We start from the raw sequence: 23518 nt of genomic DNA on the forward strand, positions 1-23518 counted from the left end.
TATGTAAGACGATGCCCATTCTGTGTCTGACTACCCGTGGATCTAATTGACGCGGAGGAGACAGCTTCACTGTTTATTGTTCCTATTTTTTAGAGCTGACGATGGGGCAAAGCAACATTGTTCTACCCTCTGCTCCAAAGCCTCTTGAAATAAATTCAAATGAGGAATTGAGATGTGTGATATATTCACACCAGAGTAACACCTCCCTCCACTCTATCCCATTTCATTCTTCGGGGATCAGACACACTGACTAGCTCCCTACACAACGTTCTATAACATTCTCCTGGGGTCAGACACAGAGTGAATCTCCCTCCACACCGTCACATCACACACTCCCGGGGTCAGACACAGAGTGAATCTCCATCCACACCGTCCCATCACACACACCCGGGGTCAGAAACAAAGGGAATCTCCCATCCACACCGTCCATCACACACTCTACGGGTCAGACGCAGAATCAACGTCCTTCCAAACCGCCCCAACACACATCCTGGAGTCAGACACATGGTGAGTCGCCCTCCACACCGTCCTATTTTCACAACCCAGGTGGCAGAAACAGAGTGAATGGCTCTCCACACTCCACCACTCCCCCATCACACACTGCCGGGGTCAGACACGTGGTCAACTCCTTGCACAACGTTGGAGTTACTGCTGCTCACTTCCACCGGATATCGATTTCTCGCTTCTGAGCTTCTCTACGTCTCTGTATGTACAGGCCGGTCGTGTAGTTTCACACCATTTCCGCCCAGTGACTGGAAACTCACCACCCCTCCACTGCCCTCTTTCCACTCCCCCCCACCCTCCTCTGTTCCACTTCTGGTCTCTCAGACACACTTATAATCTCTGAGACAGACTCTGTGTTGGAGACTACAGGAACGCTGAAAAACTGGGAGTGAAGAGGGAGATTCGATCTGTTTCTGAATCCGTTAATGTGTTATAGGACTGTGAGGCGGCATATTAGCTCTGTTTGTGACCCTGGGACTGTGCAATGGGTCAGTATGGAAGTAGCTGCACTTATGTCTGATCCCGGGAGTACTTGTTCGGCACACAACCGCTACAGCACATCGCCTCCCGCACTTTCACCCCTTTATCCAATACCCTCACCCCCATTTCAAAAGCCCCCATTTCCTTTCACTTCCCCCCTTGCTTTCAGTGGAGGATGTGAGATAGAAATGCAGAGGAGAGAGAGGGAGTAGAGGAAAAAGCAGAGAGCTGGAGAGAGGGGCGAAATTGAATCTCTCCAACAATCCTCCCTTTCTATTTCTACCCCTCTCTCTCCATTCCCTCCCAGTTTTTGCCCTCCCCTTCTTTCAGTGATACCCTTTTCTAACCCCTGTAATTCACGATTCTCTTTCCGCCAAACCGTAACCTTCCCCTCGCTCTCCCTCCCTCTGTTTCTCTCCACTTGCACTTCACTTCTCCCCGCGCCACTCTAATCGCTACAGACTACCCCCTCTCACACCCTCAATCTCCCTCGTCCCCAGCGCTTCGTCCCTCTGCTGTCGGCTCTCCTCTTCTTCGGCTGCTCATCCGGTGTTTGCTGGTCTCGTTCTGATCCACTTGTCAACACAGGCTTCCTCTGACAACGGTTGCTTCCCCTCGCTGAGCTCAGAGACGCAGAGGGCCAGCGACAGGATGGCCAAGAGCGAGACCTACATGAAAAAGCAGTTCGTAAAACCGGACTCACTGTCTCCATCGGGAGGTGAGTGGGGCAGAGATGGAGTGAGGGGGTTTCAGTCTCTTTCTAACCCGTGGAGTTTGTAATGGCGGGTGTAGAGGGAGCTTCACTCTGTGTCTGACTCCGGTAGTGTGTGATGGGACGGAGTGGAGGGAGCGGCACTCCTTTTCTGATCACGGGACTGTATAATATAAACCATATAACAACCATATAACAATTACAGCACGTTAACAGGCCGTTTCGGCCCTTCCAGTCCGTGCCGAACGCTTACTCTCACCTAGTCCCACTGGCCCGCACTCAGCACATAAACCTCCATTTCTTTCATAACCATATGCCTATCCAATTTCACTTTAAATGACAATACCGAACCTGCCTCTACCACTTCTACTGGAAGCTCGTTCCATACAGCTACCACTCTCTGAGTAAAGAAATTCCCCTTCCTACTATTCTTAAACTTTTGCCCCCTAACTCTCAAATCATGTCCTCTTGTTCGAATCTCCCCTGCTCTCAATGGAAAAAGCCTATCCACATCAACTCCATCCCCCTCATAATTTTAAATACCTCTGCCAAGACCCCCACAAGCTTGTACGCTCCAAAGAGCAGTCTGTCCCCCATTATGGGACAGAGTGAAGGAAGATTTAACTCTGTGTCTGACCCCGGGAGTGGGTGATGGGACGGTGTGGAGAGAGATTCACTCTGTGTCTAACCCCGGGAGTGTGTGATGGGACGGTGTGGAGGGAGCCTCACCCTGTTTCTGACTCTCACTGTTCTGTCCCCAGCTAAACCTGATGTATCGTATGTGGAACTTCATTTTAAATCCCTCTCTGCTCCCCAGGTCCGGACGAATGGAGGTCAGTTTCACTTTATTGGTTTGACTCTGATCAGATGATGTGCATCTTCCTGTCGAGAAATCTCATCCCAAGCGCACAATTAACCCTGATTGTTCCCTATTAGTCAATAGGTCAGGAGCAATGCGTGCGAGACTGGATGAGAGACGGGCTCTATGGGTAGGTCGGTGAGGAAGGATCGCTCTGGGAAGGGTCGGAGTGGAGGCAGAACAACAGACGGGGTTGTACAGAGGGAGGGCTGTGGAAAGGAATGAGAGACGGGCTCTATGGGAGGGTCGGTGAGGAGGGAGAGCGCTCTGGGAAGGGTCGGGGTGGAGACAGAGCAACAGGCGGGGTTGTACAGAGGGAGGGCTGTGGAAAGGAATGAGAGACGGGCTCTATGGGAGGGTCGGTGAGGAAGGAGCGCTCTGGGATGGGTCGGGGTGGAGACAGAGCAACAGGCGGGGTTGTACAGAGGGAGGACTGTGGAAAGGAATGAGGAGTTTCTCTGGGTGGGGTCGGTGCAGAAAATCCCATGAATTTTTTTTGTGTGGTGTGAGTACCGTGAGAGGGGGTTAAACTGGGGGCACTGAGGGGAGCTGTGTGATGGGGCGGGTGCGGGAGCAGGGAGTGCTGTGGCATGGCCGGTGAGCAGGAAACACCTTGGGAAGAGTGGCGAGGAGGGAGGAGAGTGGCAAGGGTCAGTGAGAAACGATAACTTTATAAAATGTTTATAACACTGACACCGTTCCAAACCAACTCTCTCATCACTCTCTTTCCTCTCTCTCCCCTGCCTCCTTCTTTCTTCCCCTATCTCTCACACACTGATCCTCTCTGATCCTCTTTTTTTCCTCCGCTATTTCCTTTCCCTAGCGCACACTCTCACGCTTTCTCCCCATTCCGAACTCTTCTCTCTCTCTTTTCCACATCTCTCCCCTTCTACGACTCCTGCTCTCTGCGTTGACATTCCCCTCTATCTACTTACCTTTCCCCATTCTCCCCTTTCCCACACTCTCTGCTCCCTCTCTTTCACATTCCCCCGATTACCCCTCTCTCCCTCTCGCTTACTCCTCTCTCTCCTCTGCTGTCTCTTCTCTCTCTCCGCGACTCTTTCCCTCATTCTCTACCGTTGTCTCATTCTCTCCCTGACCGGCCTGTCCGACTCTCTCTCCCAGATGGTTTGATCTCCACCTACTCAGAGCTGAACTTTCGGAGAGACGATCCCCTCATCGATGAGGAAGACAATGCTCACATCACCTCGGGACCCGGAGGGATGCCAACTACTGCACAAACAGGTCAGAGTTCACAGTAGTGACGCCATTCTGAAAGCGTCCGGTGTCATTTGCCCAAGTGTTTCAAATTTTAATTCATCTGCGATCTCGTTCCACCTCCTGTCTGTGATGTGTATAAATGATCGGGTTGAATTTGTAGATGGGTGTGTTTGTGAGTTGCACATGATGTAAAGATGGGTACTCTTGTGGATCATGTTGAAAACTGCCAAATTAAAAAGTTCAATGCGACAGTAGATCAGTCACAGATCCGGCTGGAGAATGTAAGAGTTTAGCCCGTCATGTATCCGATTTGTGGAAAAAGAACAAAAAGTGGGCAGACAATAATACAACTGTGAAAAAATAATAAACTCTGAATCCAGACGGCCGATTCCCCGTGGATCCCCTGTATCATAATCATCTGGATAAGCTTCCCCTGAGGGACCCAGTCAAGCGCCCAAATGAAGTTGACGGAGACAACACCCAGAACTCCAACTTAATCAATCGCGTAGGAGAGAGTAAAACACCTCGGGAATCAGTCAGACACTTCTCAGCCTTTGCCGAGTCCAGGAATTTGGACTCTGAGCGATTACGGCTGAAGGTAACTGAGCATGTCAGTGACTTGGACCACGGGATTAAATCTCATGGACCTGATGGAATGCACCCTCGGGTTCTGAAGGTAGTAGGCAGAGAGATTGCCGAGGCGTCAACAATGATCTTTCAGGAATCGATAGAGTTTTTGGATTTTTAGAAGGCCTTTGACAATGTACCGCACATGAGGTTGCTTAGGAAGAGCAGAGCCCGTAGAATTACAGAGAAGTTTCTAGCACGGGTGGAGCATTGGCTGATCGGCAGAAAAGAGAATGTGGGAATGAAGGGATCCTATTTTGGCTGGCTGCCGGTTACCAGTGGAGTTCCACAGGGGTCGGTGTTGGGACCGCTGAATTCTACAATGTCTGTCAAAGATTTGGACCATGTGAGTCATGGACTTGTGCAGAATTCGCCGATTATACAAAGAAAGGTGGAGGAGCGGGAAGTGTTGTGGAAACAGAGAGCTTACAGAGGGACGCAGATAGTTTAGGGGAATGGGCAAAGAAGTGGGAAATGAGACACAATGTTGGAAATTATATGGACATGCACTTTGGAAGATGAAATAAACAAAAAGACTATTATTTAGATGGTGAGAGAATTCAAAATGCAGAGTTGCAAAGGCATTTGGGAGTAGTTTTGCAAGAGACCCTAAAGGTTAACCCCCAAGTTCAGTTGGTGGTGCAGAAAGCGAATGAAATGTTGACATTCAGGTAGAGAATATAAGAGCAGGGATGTGATGTTGAGGCACCAAAAGGCACCGTGAGACCACACTGAGAGTATTGTGTGCAGCTTTGGGCTTCTCATAAATACTGACATTGGAAAGGGTTCAGAGAAGATTCAGGAGAATGACTCCAGGTATGAGAGGGTCGCTGTATGAGGAACATCCGGCAGCTCTTGGGCTGTATTCCCTGGAGTTTAGGGGAATGAGGGGGCCTCTCATAGAAACTTACCGAATCTTCAAAGCGTGAACAGTTTAGATATGGAAATGTTATTTCCAATGGTAAGCGATTCTAGGGCAAGTGACCACGACTTCCGGATTGAACGACGTCCTTTTAGAACTCAGATGCGGAGAAATTACTTTGTTCAGAGGTTGTTAAATCTGTGGAATATGTTGCCACAAGCGTCTATGAAAGCAAAATTATTGGGTGCAGATACAGATAGGCTCTTGATTATCCCGCGAATTAATGGGTATCAGCAGTCGGGAGGGGAGTGGGGATGACAGGAAGAATTCCTTCGGCCCATAATTGAATGGCGGGGCAGACTCGATGGTCCTAATCGCCTAATTCTGCTACTATATCTTATGGTCTTATGCTGGTGTGGTCTCTCCACAGCTGCGCAAGAACGGAAGTCGAAAGTGAAGATCGGAAATAGACGGTACCGTCTGATCTGCCTACTCTGCCTAGTTACGTCCGCCCTCATCATGATAGTGGTCGGTCTCTCGATCCTTGGTGAGTGGAACGGGCTCCGGGTGGAGTCAGAACGTAAATAAAGAGAGTGGAATTAATTGTTATTGTAAAACACCACAGTGACACCGACACGGCGCTTACCGTAACACCGACTAAAACGCCTCACCACAACACGGACGCACCCCTAACCGTGATAAAAACACGGCCTTTACCGTAACACAATCAAGACTCGTCCTGACACAGTCACGCCATTCACCATAACATCAACAATGCTGTCACTATCACGAACTTCAACGAGACACAAGAACACTCCTGACCGCGACACTGACACGACCATCGCCGTGACACACACATGGAAGTCACACTGACCGCAACGTACCCCTCACTGTAATATAGATATGCCTCTGACGGTATTACTGATCAACTCCTCAAGGCGACACCGAAACATACCTCACAGTGACACCGACACGCTCTTCACCGTGACACTGAGGTACCGTACACCGTGACACCATCACGCTCCTCAACGTGATCCGCTCCGCTGCGCATCGCGACAAAGACTCAGAAGTAATTGGAACAGTCCTTACCGAGACAGTATCACCCCTCAACATAACACCGATGCACCGCTCACTGACGCAATTACCCACACCTCACCCTGACTAAGGCATAACCCTGAACGTGATACCGAGACCTGAATTCACAATGACACCGACATAGTACTCTCCGTGATACCGTCGGAATGCTCAGCGTGACACTCTCACACACAACGAGAGCATGACATGTCTCTCTCAGTGAAACAGACATACCCCTCTCTGTGAGACCAGCACACCCCTCACTCTGATATTCGCCTCGTCTGGACATCGAGATACACTTCATTGTGATCCGGCACACCTCTCGCCGGGGCACAGAAACTACTATCAACGTCACACCGACACGTCCCTCACAGCAACCGGACATGCTCCGCACGACACTGTCGCAGACCCCCCATGGTAACAACAACAAAACCTTCACCGGGACATTGATAACCCCTCAGAGTGACACAGACACGCCCCTCAAGGTGGCGCCGACGCCTCTCACTGTGCCACCAGCACATACTTCACTGTGACAACCTTCACCGTGATACTGACACAACACTCTCTGTGACCCGTTCGGTAGCGTGACACTGACTCACGTGTCACTGTAAACGCTAACCATCCTTCACCATCTCTCTCAGTATCACAGATTCGTCAGTCTAAGCTCATCTCCGACCGAAACTGCCATGAGTTAAACGCAACCCTTCCAACCAAGCTTTCTTAGCTTTGCTGTAATCTGTCTTTTCTTAAAGGAATTCACAACAATTTCCGTCACAAGTTCACTCAGATGAAAATGAAGTACAGATCTGTCAACAAAACCAAGTCTCAAATCTGCGAATTTTTGACCAGCAGAAGAGGTGAGACATCATCCCCCTCTTTCACCCGCTACTCATCACAGGGCAGGCATGGAGAGAAAAAGCGTCACTCTATGCTTGACAACGGGATTGTGTGAAGAAATGGTATGGAGGGTGATTCACTCTGTCTTTAAGCCGGTGAGTGTGTGATGGGGCTGCGTGGAGGAAGTTTCACTCTATCACTGAATCCAGGACAGTGTGATGGAAAATTGTGGAGGGGGATTCACTTTGTGTTTGACCCTGGGAGTGTGTGATGGGGCAGTGCGGAGGGATATTCACTCTGTGTCTGACCCTGGGGTCTGTGATGGGACGGTGTGGAGGGAGTTTCACTCTGTGTCTGACCCCGGGCATCTGTCGTGAAACGGTGTGGCGGGAGTAACACCCAGATTCTGACCCCGGAGGGAGCTTCACTTCGTGTTTGATTCGGGGGACTTTGATGGGACGGTGTGGAGGAAGCATCGCTTTGTTTCTGACACACTGTGTGTGTGATAGGGTGGTGTAGCGCGAGGATACTTCTGTGTCTGTCTCCGTGAGTTTATCAGTGGAGGGGCAGAAGTAGCCTCATTCTGTGCCTGACTGGAGAGTCTGTGATGGATGATTTGGAGGGAACTTCACTCTGTGCCTGATCCTGTCAATCTGTGATGGGAAGATGTGGAGGGAACTTCATTTTGTGTCTCTCCCCGGGCGTGTGCGATAGGAAAGTGTGCAGGGAGATTCACTTTGTGTCTCATTGTTTCTTGTTCCTGATTTCCAGGGCAAACGTGTTCAAAGGACTGTGTCACAAATACAGACCGGCGTTATTACGTATCCAAGTTTACAACATCTTTCTACAGAGCGATGCAAGAATGTTCAAACCGTGACTTCAGGATGGTCGAAGTCAATTCGAGGGATGAAGCGGTATGTGACCCAGCACGAGAAGATTCCACAGTAACACAGGCATCATCACACACCCTCAGACACAGAGTGAAACTCCCTCCACACCGTCCCATCCACACACTCCCGGGGTCAGACACAGAGTGAATCTCCCTCCACACCGTCCCATCACACACTCCCGGGGTCACACACATGGTGAATCTCCCTCCACACCCACCCATCACACACTCCCGGGGTCAGAGACAGAGTTAATCTTCCTCCATACCCTCCCATCACACACTACCGGGGTCAGACACAGAGTGACTCTCCCTCCACACCGTCCTATCACACACTCCCGGGATCAGACACATGGCGAAACTCCCTCCACACCATACAATCAGATACTACCGGGGTTACACACAGACTGAAGCTCCCTCCACACCATCTCATCACGCACTCCCGGGGTCAGAGACTGAGTGAATCTCCCTCCGCACCATCCCATCACACTCTGCCGTAAACGGTTTTCGATTTTCGGCATTAATCAAAGGAATTTAATTTTACAGAGTTTTGTTTTCCACTCTCTTGTCCGTTGGAACGTTACTTACTGGGTTGGAAAATGCGCGAACGGGTGAGATTTGTACTGATATGTGAATTTGAGATGGGGAATGACACTGTCTTGAGGGGAGAAAATGGGATTAGTTTGCGGACAAAAGTAGGTTTGTGAGAAGAGGGTGGGTTACTGGAATTTGTTGTCGGGAGAGGATGATACAAGTGGAATATTTTAGGGAGCGATACTTGTCTGTCTCGGACAGGGCAGTGAAATACTTTTGACGATTGTCAGTGGGCTCCGGAAATAATTTCTCTGGGATTATTTTGGGTACTGACGCAGGACTGCGGTGATTGGGAGATGCAGTGGAATTAGTTTGGAGTCTGACACTGATCTGGGGGGAGAGAGTGGGACAACAGGATCAGTTTGGGGTCTGACACTGATCTGAGGGGAGAGAGTGGGACAACAGGATCAGTTTGGGGTCTGACACTGATCTGGGGGGAGAGAGTGGGACAACAGGATCAGTTTGGGGTCTGACACTGATCTGAGGGGAGAGAGTGGGACAACAGGATTAGTTTGGGGTCTGACACTGATCTGGGGGGAGAGAGTGGGACAACTGGATCAGTTTGGGGTCTGACACTGATCTGGGGGGAGAGAGTGGGACAACAGGATCAGTTTGGGGTCTGACACTGATCTGAGGGGAGAGAGTGGGACAACAGGATCAGTTTGGGGTCTGACACTGATCTGGGGTGGAGAGAGTGGGGCAACTGGATTAGTTCTGGGTCTGACACTGATCTGGGTGGAGAGAGTGGGACAACTGGATTAGATTGGAGACCGATACGGGGATATGGGTACAGATTCGGTCAGTGGGTCCAGTCTGCTGACTGACGCAGGGCTGAAGGAGCAGTGAGAGGCAATGGGATTAACCTGGAGACGGACATAAACTGTCGGGCGGGAGAGGAGCCGTGGGATGTATTTTGGGACCGACAGAGGGTTGCAGGATCAGATTGTACCGACGGGATTAATTCCGGAACCGCGTACGTCTCTGGGGGGTTGGGATTCTTGGATTTGTTTGGGGACTGAAATAGATCTGACGGGATAAATGGGTGTGTTCTACTCGCACTGGGACTGCCACCGGACTGTGCAGACCGCGGGACGACCGAACGGAGGCTGTGGGGGAGGTGGTGTAGTTGGATTAATCTGTCGACTGACACAGAGCAGTGGGGAGACATTGGGACACTGGGATTATTTTGGGAACGACACAAGGCTGTGGTGATTGCCCGGATTTAATGGGATTAGTTTGGCGATGGGCTCGTGTTCCGCCGGATCTGCTTCGTCTCTTTTCAATTTTTTTAACCATTTATTGATAGGGATGATGCCACTGGTCTGCTGTACAATGTGTCTTCCGGAAGGTGCTCCTGCCGTGCATGCACATCGAGTGGAGGGAGTGACAATTGCCTTGATGATAATCACCATTTCATCTGCGAGAAGCCTGCCCCCTGCTGGCCGGAGATCCCTGCAAACATTCAGCTTCTCTGTCAACAGCCAGAAGAGCCGACTTGAATCAAATGATTACCCTGTCTTTCCCTTCCTTATCTCTCCTCCACTCTCACTCAGCCCATCCACTCAAAATCCTCCCTGCAGTCTCTGCCGCTACCTGCTACTCTATTCTCCTCTTTTCGCAACCCCATTCTCCCCACCACACATGGACAAACCCCGTTCTCCATCTATCCTCTTCTTTCTTGCCATAGCTCCCCCAACCCGCTCTTGCTCACTCCCTCTAACTTTCTCCCTCTCTCCTCATCCTACTTCCTCGACCTTTCTACGCCCGCTATTTCACCACTCCCCCTTCCACCCTCTTTCTTTTTGTCTCCCTTTCCCCCTTCCCTACCGCACTTTGTCCTTCTCCACTCCGTTCCCTCTACCGTCTGTCTGTGCCCCTCTTGAGTTTATGCAACTCCTTAAGGTTCCAACTACGCTGCAGCGAATAAAGACTCCTTCCTCTCTCCATCTCTGTTACTCGAGTCCCGGCAATATTCCTGTATATCTCCCTGTACATTCTTTCCGGATCAATGTCATTTCCCCCAGAACAGGGCGACCAAAACTGTGCGGGCTCACTGACGTCCTGTACCACGGCAACGTGACCTCCCGACACCTGTACTCAGTGCCCTGACCAGTGAAGACCAGCGGGTCGCATCGGGTGTTTCCTACTGGAATCTCCATTTGATTTATTTTCTAAGACTTACATGGCCGAGAATTTCTCGTTTTGCAGCATCAGTGCGGCGCAAGAATGTAAAATTAATGTAAACTAAAAATATTAATAAATACCGCAAAAATGTGGAGTTAGTTCTCGTGCGTTGAAAGATGTGATGGCGCAGTGGAATAAGATGTTCCATTGCCTCTCTGTGTTTTGAAATTACTTACCGTTGATGCAATAGTCCGCACATTTATTTCTACAACCAATGTGCACGACCGTGCATTTTCCAATATTGTGTTTCATTTGCCAATTTGTTGAACATTCTACTATTCTGTCTGTCCCTCTGCATCCTGCCTTTCTACTGGTTGGTAAGTTGATAGAGAAGATCAACAAAAATTAGCCATTTCACACTTATCTGGGTTGGACATCTGCCACTTTCTTGCTCAGTTTTGCATCCTACCAATGTCCCGCTGTTACCTCTGACATCCCCCCACAGTATCCAGAATGTGTCATCAGCAAACGTGCTAACCCATCCCTCCACTTCCTCATCCAGTTCATTTATAAAAATCACGAAGAGTAAGGGCCCCTGAAGGGATCCCCGAGACACTCCACTGGTGACCGACCTCCTTGCAGAATATGACCTGTCTAACAGCACGCTTTACCTTCTGTGGGCAATGCCCTCTTGGATCCTATGCCTCCTTACTTTCTCAGCAAGACCTGCACGGGTTACCTTATCAAATGCCTTGCTGAAATCCATATACTTGTATGGAACGACCTGCCCTTTAAAAAGCCACGCTGACTACTCCTCGAGTTTAGTTTATAAATTGAATGAAGGCCAATATGTTTGGCGTCAGGAATGATCTGGCAAGTGCGGATTCGGCCAGGTTGTTTTCTGGCAAAGATGTACCTGCTAAGTTGGAGGCCAGGCGCTGTTTCATAAGAATTGTGGGAGGTTTGGAAGGAGAGAGGAACTTCAGTGTAGAGGATTGGGGACCACACACTGTGAATGGGGAAGAGAACCGGGTAACCAAAGGGCGGAGCAGATAGGAGTTGGGACTGAGTTTGACGTTTCGGAGATTCCTGATTAATTTCTGGACGCTCCGTTAAAGGAAGTGTGAGTGTCTCTGGGGAGGATACAGTGGGGATTCACTAGGATGCTGCCCGGTATAGAGGAGACTATCTATAGGCAGTGGTCGGAACTTTCGGTTTCTTTTCTCTGGAGCGGCGAAGGCGGAGTGGACAACTGGCAGAGGGTTATCTCACTAGAACAGACACATATGGACCAGACAACCGGTGTTGTTACCCCCAGGATAAAAAATATCTAGTACAAGAGCGCATGCATTGAGGTGAGAGGGGTGAGTTGAGAGGAGATGAGTTTAACAAGTTTTTTATTCGCACAGAGACTGGTGGGTGATTGTACTGTGCTACCAGAGACGGCGGTGAGGGCAGATCGATAGAGGCGTTTCACTGACTCATTGACAGGCACGTGGATTTGCAGGGAATTGATAGAGATGGACGTGTGTCGGCGGAAGTGATTTAGATTAATTGGTATATCACAAAATTGCTGGCCGAAGCGTCTCCTCTGTTCGGTGATTGACGTTCACTGCTCTACAGGAGGGTCAGGGAGCGTTCTGGACTCATGGGATGGGAAACGCAGGGGACGGGGTAGATGAAGGAATATGACGCTGCATTGAGTCACTCAGGGAACGACCTCTCGACATAGGCAGTGAACGAGCCACACAACCCTCATTACTACACAGGCACACCCCTCACCGTGTCACCGACACAGCCTTCACTACTACACAGACACAACCCTCACCGTGACACCGACACAGCCCTCAACGGGACATGAACGCGCCCCTCACCGTGACACCGGCGCACCGACACGCCTTGCAGCATAACATGAACACACCGCCCAACGATACCGACACACCGTCACGCTCTTCACTTTAGCAAGGACACAGTCAGCCCCGTATGCATAATCCTCTCCCTCTCCAAGTGTCCTCCCCAACTTAATCTACCTTCCCTCTCCGTCACAAACTACTTTACACCACTCCAGTCCCCGTCACCGTCCCTCCCTTACAAGCTGCCCCATCTTCGTGACACACTCCCTCTCTGCACACATCACCGTCTCCGGTATCCCCTGTCGGCCCACCGCAACAACCCGTCCCGGTGACCCGCTGAATCCCGTAAAGGTGCCGTGAGATTCGTCTGGATAATGACGAGGGGTCGTGGAGAGTGATCGGTGCAGTGGGAATAGTTTGGAGACTGACGTGGGGCTGAGTGGAGATCGCGGTGTAGTGAGATTAGTTTAAAGACTGACACGGGCCGTGGAGAGAGTGCAGTAGTGGGAATATTTCCAGAAAACTCTCTGGGTTGCCAACTGGATCTACCTTGCTTCTGTTGAGATTTTCTAACCCCTTTTGATAGGAAAGTGGCCTCTCAAGTGTCTACAAGATGAAATCTGGAAAATTCGAATGCACCGAATGCACATCGTCCAGGAAGAGTTCGTCTTGCAATCGTGATAAACACCGTTTCAACTACGAGACGGCGGGAGCGGTGTTTCCCTTGACGGGCCTGGCTGAGTCTGCATCCTTCTGCAGTCTCTGGCCACCCTGGGCGTCATCGACTCCTCACCAGGCGGTGATGCGACCGGACAGAGCGCCCCCCAGCGGACATCCATAGACATTTACTCGTGTTCAATGAGAGACCAAGTCGTCACAAACTCCTGACGTCACAATAACTTCTGTGGCCAGGGAGTTATGGATAGTGTCAACCCAAGTGCAGAGTAAGGTCTGGAATTAACTCAGACTTAGAGTCAAAATAAACGACGGCAGTAACTACATCCAAAGTGTCAATCACAGCCCTCAGTGCTGGAAATGGATCTCCTACCGTTGAACACTGAGTGCTCAGGACAATCCATTTAATAACAGACGTTCCGGGAAGGAATGGGAAGGCGGAAATTGGCAGTCCGAGTCTTAAGGAGAAAGTGACAGCGAAGCACATTCCAAATGAGGCCTCACCAGAGCCTTAAAATTAAATCCTTGCCCTGGAAATGAATACAAACCTTTTATTAGCCTTCCGCACCACCGACTCCTTGAGCAATCCAGCCTGTTGGTGGCAAAGATTTTCAGTGCCCTACCAGGGACACATTCGGAACCCGCTACCTTGCGAGGGTTCACCCACCTGAAGGATGATTCTTACATCGGCCGAGAAAATAGAGGTTACAGAAGAGAAGGGGCGAGCAGAGCCGTACATGGTGCCCCTCTCTAACGTCTATAACACCACATCACAACAACCTCCACCCGATGCCGATTTCCCTTACATTCATTTCCATAACCGCAATCTTCTTTTACACACCCGACTGCAGCAACCCTCCGTCTCCCGCTCTCCTTGCCGTCTCCGTTATCTCCTCCTTCCCCATATCCTCTTCCCCTCTCCCTGACGTGTTCCACCCCCTACAATCTCCACGGTTCCATCAACCCTCTCGCTCCTCTACAACCACCCCCCCCCCCCCGTTCATCTGGAATTCTGGGGAGGAAGGGGGAGAGGTGACGTCTGGTGTTACAACACACAACACCCTCCTCCGGATGTCGATCTCTCGGTTCTGATCCTGTTCACTGCTCTGTGTGGACAGGCCGGTCTTGCGGTTCCACACCACTTTCTCCCAGTGACCACTGTCTCAACACCACGTCCCTACTCACTCCCATCTCAACCTCTCCCACTTCTCCGCTCTTCACTGCTCACCATCTGAACACGAACACACGCACAGTCTCCGAGACAGACACACAATGAAGGACTACTGGAACGGCGGTGTGCTGGGGCTGGGGAGTGGAAAGCAGCTTCGGAACCCGGAGTGTGTGAAGGGACCGTGGGGAGGGAGCTTCAATCTGTGCTTGGCCCTGCGTCTGTGTGATGGGACCGTGTGGGGTGAATTTCATCCATTGTTTGTATTTCTGTATCAGTGTGATGAACCGGAGCAGAAGGTGCTTACCTGGGAGTAAAGGTGTGGGCAATCGCAGCGGACACTGTTCCAGTTAAAGGGCTGATCCAATTCGATGCTGTAAGGAGGAGAGACTCGGGTGATCGAAGGCGCAAAACTATCGGTAGATTTGTTCTCAGTTTATTGATTGTTTCGTTTATAATTACAGTTAGAAAGAGCAGTGAGCATTCCTGCAGGAGAGTTGACTGCTTGCCATATGGGTTGTGGGAGGGCATGGAGACCTCCAGAGTCGCTAACAACTTCACCTGTAAGAAGGTCATCCAGCTGCAGCATCTATCACTGTGCGTTACAGAGTTGGATCCGGAACTGTATGAACTCCGGATCATTCGGGAAGCTGAGCGGGTGATAGGGAAGATATATAGAGAGGTATTTACACTCAAGGTGTAGGATACAGGAATCTGGGTGACAGACAGGAAGGTGAAAGGGGTTAAACAGCCAGAAAATGTGCAAAGACCCCCTTGTGGCCAACCCGCTCAATAACAGATAGTCCACTTTGGATACTTCCGGATGGGAGGAGAGAGGTGCAAATGAACAAGCAGGGGAACGTCTCACCGGTCAGGTCTCTGACACTGACTGTGGTTCTGTAGCTCAGCAGGGAGGCCGTGTAATCTGACGAGCTGCATCGATAGGGTTGTCTTTGTTAGGGGAACGGAAAAGACGTACTGTGGACGAGAAACAGATTCCTCAATGGTATGCGGTCCCCAAAATACAAGATTGTTGCTGGAATTGGGGAGCATGTCTTATGAGGTTGATTGAACTCGATCTTTTCTCCTTGGAGCGACACACCGGAGGGATGAGCGGTGAACAGATGGATGTGTACAAGATAATGAGAGGCATTTATCGTGTGGATGGTCTGACCCCTTTTGCCAGGGTTGAAATGGCGAGCACAAAAGCGCATTGATTTACGGTGCTTGGAAGTATGTACAGAGGAGTTGTCAGGGTAAGTTTTTTTTTTTTACGTAGAGTTGTGAGTGCGTGGAATGGGATGCCGGCGGCGGTGGTGGAGGCGGATACATTAGGGGTTTTTGCGAGACTCCAGCTTGGCTACATGCAGCTTGGAAAAATAGAGGTCTTTGGGTAAACCCTAGGTCTTTCTAAGTTAGGGACATGTTCGGCACCGATTTGTGGGCCTAAGGGCCTGTATTGTGCTGTAGATTTTTCTATGTTCCTATGTTGCCTATGTTATAGACACCAGTATATAGGGACGAAGAGGGAGCTGTTTCTGCAAACTTATGTATGTGCAGGTGAGTCCAAAATTAAAATGAACTTTCAGTTTAACATTAGGGTTGGAATGAGAACTTCAGATATGTGTATCACTAGATTCTCTTCCACTGAAGGTGCGAACTCCACAGACGGAACGGTTTCATTTCATTTCAATTAATTTCAATTTAAGTTTCATTGTAATTAAATCACACAGAACTGCCCATGAATACAGCCAGGACCTGCTCTTAATTGCAATATAAACAGTCCCACATGGCACAAAGCACACACAATATGTATAAAATAGAAAAATAGCAGGCATATGTAGGATATCAAGAAAACTCTTTCACGCATTACGTACACGATCGCGCGCACACACACACACACACGCACACACACACACACACATACACACGCACACACACACACACACACACACACACACTCACACACACACACACACACACACACACACACACACACACACACACACACACACACACACACACACACACACTCACACACACACACACACACACTCACACACACACACACACACACACACACACACACACACAATCACACACACATTATGCAGCTTGAAGCCCCTGGGCAATTTGAATACACGGTGATCAACAATTGTTCACAAAGAGATTGTCTTCTGCCGGGCGAACAGTAGGGGGCAGCACAGACTCCTGCCTGAGGGCAGCGCCTCACCGCCTCCATCTTGCGCAGCTCCTTCATTTACTCTCCCATGAGCAACCCTCTCACTTTACACCCGAACTTTATTGGAACTAATGTAACGAAAGACCGATGAGTTTACTGCTGGGAATCGATGGCTGGAATTATGATATTGTAGACATTAGTGAGACGTCGTTGCAGGACGGGCAGGAGCGTCAGCTCAACATTCCCGGTTTCGGTTGTATTTGTCGTGATGAAGCGGGAAGCATTCAAATTTGAGGGCCGTCTTTACTAGTCACATGGGATTCATTGACAAACTCAGGGAGAGAGGGGTTCATATGCCTCTTTGACAGGGAAGTTAAAGTGCAGGGAATACAGATAGATGGCTGTTGTGCAGTGAGAAGTGATTTAGCTCAATTGGCATATCACAACATTGTGGCCGTAGGGTCTGTTCTGTTCGGTGATTTACGTTCACTGCTCTGCAGGAGGGGCAAAAAGACAGATTTAAACTCATCGAGTGGGCAGATAAGTGGGTGAGGTTGATCAAGGACTTTGACGATAGATTGCGAAACACAGAGAACAACCCACTGCACAGACAGCATAGGCAGTGAGCGAGCCACACAGCTGTCACTGTGACACCTACACACCCCCTCACCATGACATGGACACAACCCCGAATGGACGCTAAACGACCCCATACCGTGACACCCCACACGCATCTCGCCGTGACACTCTGCGAAACAGCGTTGGAACTTGAACTGAATGAACTCGGGATCGTTCGGGAAGCTGAGGGTGTGGTAGGGAAGACATATAGAAAGGCATTTGCACCCACCGTGTAGGGGTACTGGAAACTGGGTGACGGATAGGAAGGGGTTAAGCAGACAGAACCAGTGCAGTGACCCCTTGAGGCCAACCCGCTCAATAACAGGTAGACCTCTTTGGATATTTCTGGATGGGAGGAGAGAGGTGCAAATGACCAAGCAGGGGAAAGTCTCACCGGTCAGGACTCTGGCACTGACTATGATTCTGTGGCTCAGCAGGGAAAGGAGTGAAATATGGCGAGTTGTAGCGATAGGGCTTTCTTTGTTAGGGGAACGGAAAAGAGGTACTGTGGACGAGAACGAGATTCCTCGATGGTAAGCTGTCGTTACCGTCTCCAGTATATAGGTAGAGAAAAGGAGCCGGCTCTCCAAACTTATTTACGTGCAGGTGTGGAGAAAATTAGAAAAAAGACATTCAGTTTATAATGTGGCTAAAGTGTTGTGGGTGGAGCGTACATAATATGTATAAAATATCAAGATAGCAAGCATATGCAGGATATCAGTGAATACATTCACGCATTATGTACACACACACACACACACACACACACACGCGCGCGCACACACACACACACACACACACACACACTCACACACACACACACACACACACACTCACACACACACACACACACACACACTCACACACACACACCACACTCACACACACACACACTCACCACCACACACACACACACACACACTCACACACACACACACACACACACACGCACACTCACACACACACACACACACACTCACACACACACACACACACACACACACACACACACACACACACACACACACACACACACACACACCACACACACACACACACACACACACACACACATCACATCACATTTATGCAGCTTGATGTCTCTGGGCATTTTGAATGCCACGGTAATCTACAATTGTTCACAATAGAGACTGTCCTCTGCCGAGCGAACACTAGGGGGCAGCACAGACTCCTGCCTGGAGGCCGCGTCACACCGCCTTCACCTTGCTCAGCTCCTTCATTTCATCTGCCATGAGCAACTCTCTCAGTTTACACCCTGAACTGGACTCCATCTAATATCCCACTGGTAGGGTTTGCCATTGGAAGGGGAGAGTGGTGGTATAAGCTAGAGTTGCAGGGACATGTAAGCAAGAACGCCATTGCAGATAGTTGAGTGATTGTTTGGACAGATGTTACTAAGAGTTCTGAATAAGTCAAGAAGCAAATGATTGAGCCTGGTGGGACTCATTTTCTGAGCTGCGTACGTTTCAATGCAGGAAGTATTGTTTGAAGGGCAGATGCGCTCAGGTCAGGGGTCAACGCCTCTAAGCCTGACACGGCAGATATTGGTGAGACTTGATTGCAGGTGGGACAGTACCGTTTACATAAGCTATGAACGAGACACACAACCCTCACTGTGACACGGAGACATTCTTCAATGGGACACTGAAAGTGTTTCGATGTCACTGCCACAACCCACATCTGACATGAACACGCCCCTCATCGTGACACTGACACACTGACAGGTTCTGCACCACAGCAGGATCTCACCAATCAACGATACCAACACAGAGTCAGGCCCTGCACTGCAACTCGAATGCCGTCCTCCCCGTATGCATAACACCCTACCTCTCCCAAAACCACTCCCCTACTCCGTCACCCTACTCCTACACCATTCCCAGTCACCATCACACCGACTGCAGTACACCACTCCCGTCTCCGCCACCCATCCCTCGCCTACAAGCAACCCCGTCTCCGTGATCCACAACCTCTCCTGCACAACACACACAAAATGCTGGTGGAACACAGCAGGCCAGGCAGCATCTATAAGCAGAAGCACTGTCGACGTTTCGGGCCAAAACCCTTCGTCAGGACTAACTGAAAGGAAAGTTTGTAAGAGATTTGAAAGTAAGTGGGGGGAGGGGGAAATGCGAAATGATAGGAGAAGACCAGAGGGGGTGGGATGGAGCTAGGAGCCGGGAAGGTGATTGGCGAAAGTGATACAGAGCTGGAGAAGGGAAAGGATGTTGGGGACGGGAGGCCTCGGGAGAAGAAAGGGAGAGGTGGGGGAGCGCCAGAGGGAGATGGAAAACAGGCAGTGTGATGCGCAGACAGAGAAAAAAAAAACAAACAAATATGTCAGGGATGGGGTAAGAAGGGGGAGGAGGGCATTAACGGAAGTTAGAGTAGTCAATATTTATGCCATCAGGTTGGAGGGCTACCCAGCCGTTAATGCCCCTCCCCTGCTTACCCCATCCCTGATACATTTAGTTGTTATTTTTCTCTCTCTGTATTACACCTCCCCCCGTTCCACCGGATATCGATCGCCAGGATCTGAATCTCTCCACAACACTGCATGCACAGGCCGGTCACGTGCTTCCACACCACTTTCATCAGTGCCTGCAAACTCACCACCCTTTCCCTGGCCTCCTCACTCCTCCCCTTCCTTCCTCTAACGGCAGCACACAGTCCGCTCACACACACACACCATCTCCGAGAGACACACACGATTCAAGACTACTGGAAAGCCGAAAGGCTGGGTATTGGTGAGTGGGGAGACCGGAGGAGGGAGAGGGCTGCGTACTTTTGCTGACTCGGGTAGCGTGTGTTGCTGTGGTGCGGGAGGTACTTCACATGTCTGAGTCAGGGAGTGTGATGGGATAATATTTAGGCTGCTTCGTTGGTTACCCGACCCAAGAACTGCGTGTTTGGACGGTGTGGACCGGAGCTTCAATCTCTGTGAGACCCCGGAGTGTGTGTTGAAACAATATGGAGGGAGTTGCACTTGTGTATGATACCGCGGGTGTGTGATGAATTGTTGCGGACGGAGCGTTACTCAGTGTCTGTTTCCAGGAGTGTGTGAACGGATTGTATGGAGGGATTCTCGCTCTCTGTCTGTGACTCCTGGCCATGGGTCAGTGGATTTCGGCTTTTAAACAGTCTCCAATCAGAAACTGAAGCCAGAAAATGGTGCCTCACACGTTCTGCACCAACGGCTGAATCTGAACACCCTTTCTGTGGCCCCACTCTCCACCCCATCCTTCCTCTTTTCACAGCACACCATCCCTTCTCTAAGATTCTTTTTTTATAATATATTTTACTGAAGGAACGCACAATATAGGATACATAATGGATTACATTTCCTCCATTTTGCTGTTGTATCTTACCCCTGAACAAACATCCCCTCACCCGCCCTCCCCGAACATACAATGACAGCTAATGTATTTACAATACAACACTTCACAAACACAAGTACGGACATTTCACAGCCATACCCCCACACTACTTCAAGACGATGTCCCACACACATCTACAACATCTCAGATGATCCAGAATAGACTCATGTTACAATTTATCAACACCCTGTGAGGTAAACCATATGCGTGTTAAAAGGAAGCAACTTCCCACGTACAAGCAAATGCCCTCAGTTAGTAGGTAATTCCTTAAGACTCCCGAAATATGACAAGAAAGTTCCTCATTTCGAATAGACTTTCTCACAGACGCCCTCAGAGTAAATTTAATATTTTCTAATTTCAGAATAAAACATTACGTCCTCTAACCATGCAGCAGCAGATGGGGGAGTGGCAGATTTCCAGACCAGCAAGATTCTCCTACGGGCCAAAAGCGATGTAAGTGAAATGATATCCGACTGGTTTGCATTTAAGTACCAAAGCATCATCTGCCATATCAAATACAGGTATAAGCGGGCAAGGTCTCAGTGTCACCCCCAAAATCTCACTGATAATTTTATGGCTAAGTAAGGCTTTATAGAAACATAGAAAACTTACAGCACAATACAGGCCCTTCGGCCCACAAAGTTGCACCCACCATTTCCCTACCTTAGAAATTTCTAGGCTTACACTGAGCCTTCTATTGTTCTAAGCTCCATGTACCTCTACAAAAGTCTTTTAAAAGAGCCTATTGAATCCGCCTCCACCACCGTTGCCGGCAGCCCATTCCACGCACTCACCACTCTCTGCGGATAACACTTACCGCTGACATCTTCTGTGTTCCTAGTCCCTTTTCACCATAAATCTGTGTCTTCTTGTGGCAAACATTTCAGCCCTGGGGGAAGAAAACCTCTGACTATCCACACGATCAATGCCTGTCATCATCTTATACACCTCTATCAGGTGACCTCTGATCATCCATCGCTCCAAGGAGAAAAGACCGAGTTCCCTCAGTCTGTTTTCATAAGACATGTTCCCCAGTCCAGGAAATTTCCTATATACTTCCTATAGTGAGGCGACCAGAACTGAGTTCAGTCCTCCAAGTGGAGTCTGACCAGGGTCCCATGAGTCTGCAACATTACCTTTCTGCTCCTAAATTCAGTCCCGCGATTGATGAAGGCCAATACTTCGTATGCCTTCTTAAACACCAGCGTACCTGCGCAGCTGCTTTGAGCTCCCTATGGACTCGGACCCCAAGATCACTCTCATCCTCCATTCCGTCAAGAGTCTTACCATTACTATTTAATTCTGTCATCATATTTGATCTACCAAAATGAACCACTTCACACTTAACTGGGATGAACTCCATCTGCCACTTCTCAGCCCAGTTTTGGATCATATGAATGTCCCGCTGTAACCTCTCACAGCCCGCCACACTATCAACAAAACACCCAACATTTGTGTCACCAGCAAATTTACCAACTCATTCCTCCACTTCCTCATCCAGGTCATATATATAAACCACAAAGAGTAGGCGTCTCAGAGCAGATCCCTGAAGGACACCACTTGGTCACCGACCTGCATGCAGAATAAGACCCGTCCGCACCCACTCTTTGCCTTCAGTGATCAAGCCAGTTCTGGATCCACAAAGCAATATCCCCTTGGATCCCATGCCTCATTACTTTGTCAATAAGCCTTGCACGGTGTACTTTATCAAATGCCTTGCTGAAATCCATGTAAACCTCATCTATTGCTCTTCCTTCACCAATCGAATTGAGGAAATGAGGAATAGGGAATGTGTTGCCATGACATTGGGGCTACACTGTAGAACAGCGAACAGTCTGCTGGATTGGGAGGAGCAAATCTGACATTGGGGCTACACTGTAGAACAGCGAACAGTCTGCTGGATTGGGAGGAGCAAATCTGACATTGGGGCTACAATGTAGAACAGCGAACAGTCTGCTGGATTGGGAGGAGCAAATCTGACATTGGGGCTACACTGTAGAACAGCGAACAGTCTGCTGGATTGGGAGGAGCAAATCTGACATTGGGGCTACACTGTAGAACAGCGAACAGTCTGCTGGATTGGGAGGAGCAAATCTGACATTGGGGCTACACTGTAGAACAGCGAACAGTCTGCTGGATTGGGAGGAGCAAATCTGACATTGGGGCTACACTGTAGAACAGCGAACAGTCTGCTGGATTGGAGGAGCAAATCTGACATTGGGGGCTACACTGTAGAACAGCGAACAGTCTGCTGGATTGGGAGGAGCAAATCTGTAGAGAGATCGCAGACACTTGCAGGAAATGTAAGATCGTGATAGCAGGAGATTTTAGCTTTCTACCTATTGCAAAAGGACCAGTGGAGTAGAGTTTGTGAAAAATCTTCAGAGAAGATTCCTTAATCAGTACGTAGAGGTCCCAACGAGAGAGAGAAATACAGTCAGAGAGATAGAAAGCGAAAGACTCGCTGTCTGACCCAGGAGTGTGTGATGGGACGGTGTGGAGGGAGTTTCCCTCTCTGTCTGATCCCGGGAGAGTGTGATGGGACGGTGTGGAGGGAGATTCACTCTGTGTCTGAGCCAGGGCGTGTGAGATGGGACGGTCTCTCTTTCTACGCGGACTCACTTCTCTTTTGCTCCGTTGTCTCTATTTTACACACTCTTTCTACCCACTCTCACATCCTGTACGTTCACTACACCATTCTTCGTCTCCGAGATAGACGTAATTTGCAAACCGCTCCCCATCTACGTAGCCCCCGCTCCCTCCTCCCTCCCTGTGTCACAGGCAATTGTAGGGAGTAAAAGGGAGAGATGACGTCTAGTATTACACCACGCCCCTTCTACTGGATAT

The 23518-nt window shown here is 49.6% G+C and overlaps 1 protein-coding gene and 1 long non-coding RNA gene across 2 annotated transcripts in view; both read left to right on the plus strand.

Annotated features, from left to right (window-relative positions):
- Nucleotides 1-882: 882 nt before the first annotated feature.
- LOC140720108 (uncharacterized) lies at nt 883-10841 on the plus strand. The gene is made up of 9 exons (XM_073035003.1): nt 883-992; nt 1573-1702; nt 2458-2529; nt 3681-3800; nt 5696-5812; nt 7092-7196; nt 7948-8090; nt 8609-8673; nt 9963-10841. The coding sequence occupies exons 1-9, from the start codon at nt 930-932 to the stop codon at nt 10153-10155; spliced, it is 1008 nt and encodes a 335-aa protein (XP_072891104.1). The 5' UTR covers nt 883-929; the 3' UTR covers nt 10156-10841.
- A 9095-nt stretch (nt 10842-19936) lies between these two features.
- Nucleotides 19937-23518, plus strand: part of LOC140720116 (uncharacterized) — a 14046-nt gene continuing 10464 nt past the window's right edge. Inside the window, exons 1-2 of the long non-coding RNA XR_012097109.1 lie at nt 19937-20041; nt 21033-21124. This is a non-coding gene — a long non-coding RNA (uncharacterized lncRNA). The remainder of the gene's footprint in view (nt 20042-21032; nt 21125-23518) is intronic.

This window comes from Hemitrygon akajei, unplaced genomic scaffold (genome assembly GCF_048418815.1).
Source record: "Hemitrygon akajei unplaced genomic scaffold, sHemAka1.3 Scf000036, whole genome shotgun sequence".
In the NCBI taxonomy this organism is placed as follows: Eukaryota; Metazoa; Chordata; class Chondrichthyes; order Myliobatiformes; family Dasyatidae; genus Hemitrygon; species Hemitrygon akajei.

What these genes read in the sequence shown, in the direction of transcription:
- LOC140720108 (XM_073035003.1), top strand. Translation starts at nt 930, where the DNA reads ATGTGTTATAGGACTGTGAGGCGGCATATTAGCTCTGTTTGTGACCCT. An exon ending in CTCACTGTCTCCATCGGGAG is followed by an intron (nt 1,703 to 2,457) that starts GTGAGTGGGGCA and finishes TTCTGTCCCCAG; the next exon opens with CTAAACCTGATGTATCGTAT. An exon ending in ATTTTTGACCAGCAGAAGAG is followed by an intron (nt 7,197 to 7,947) that starts GTGAGACATCAT and finishes CCTGATTTCCAG; the next exon opens with GGCAAACGTGTTCAAAGGAC.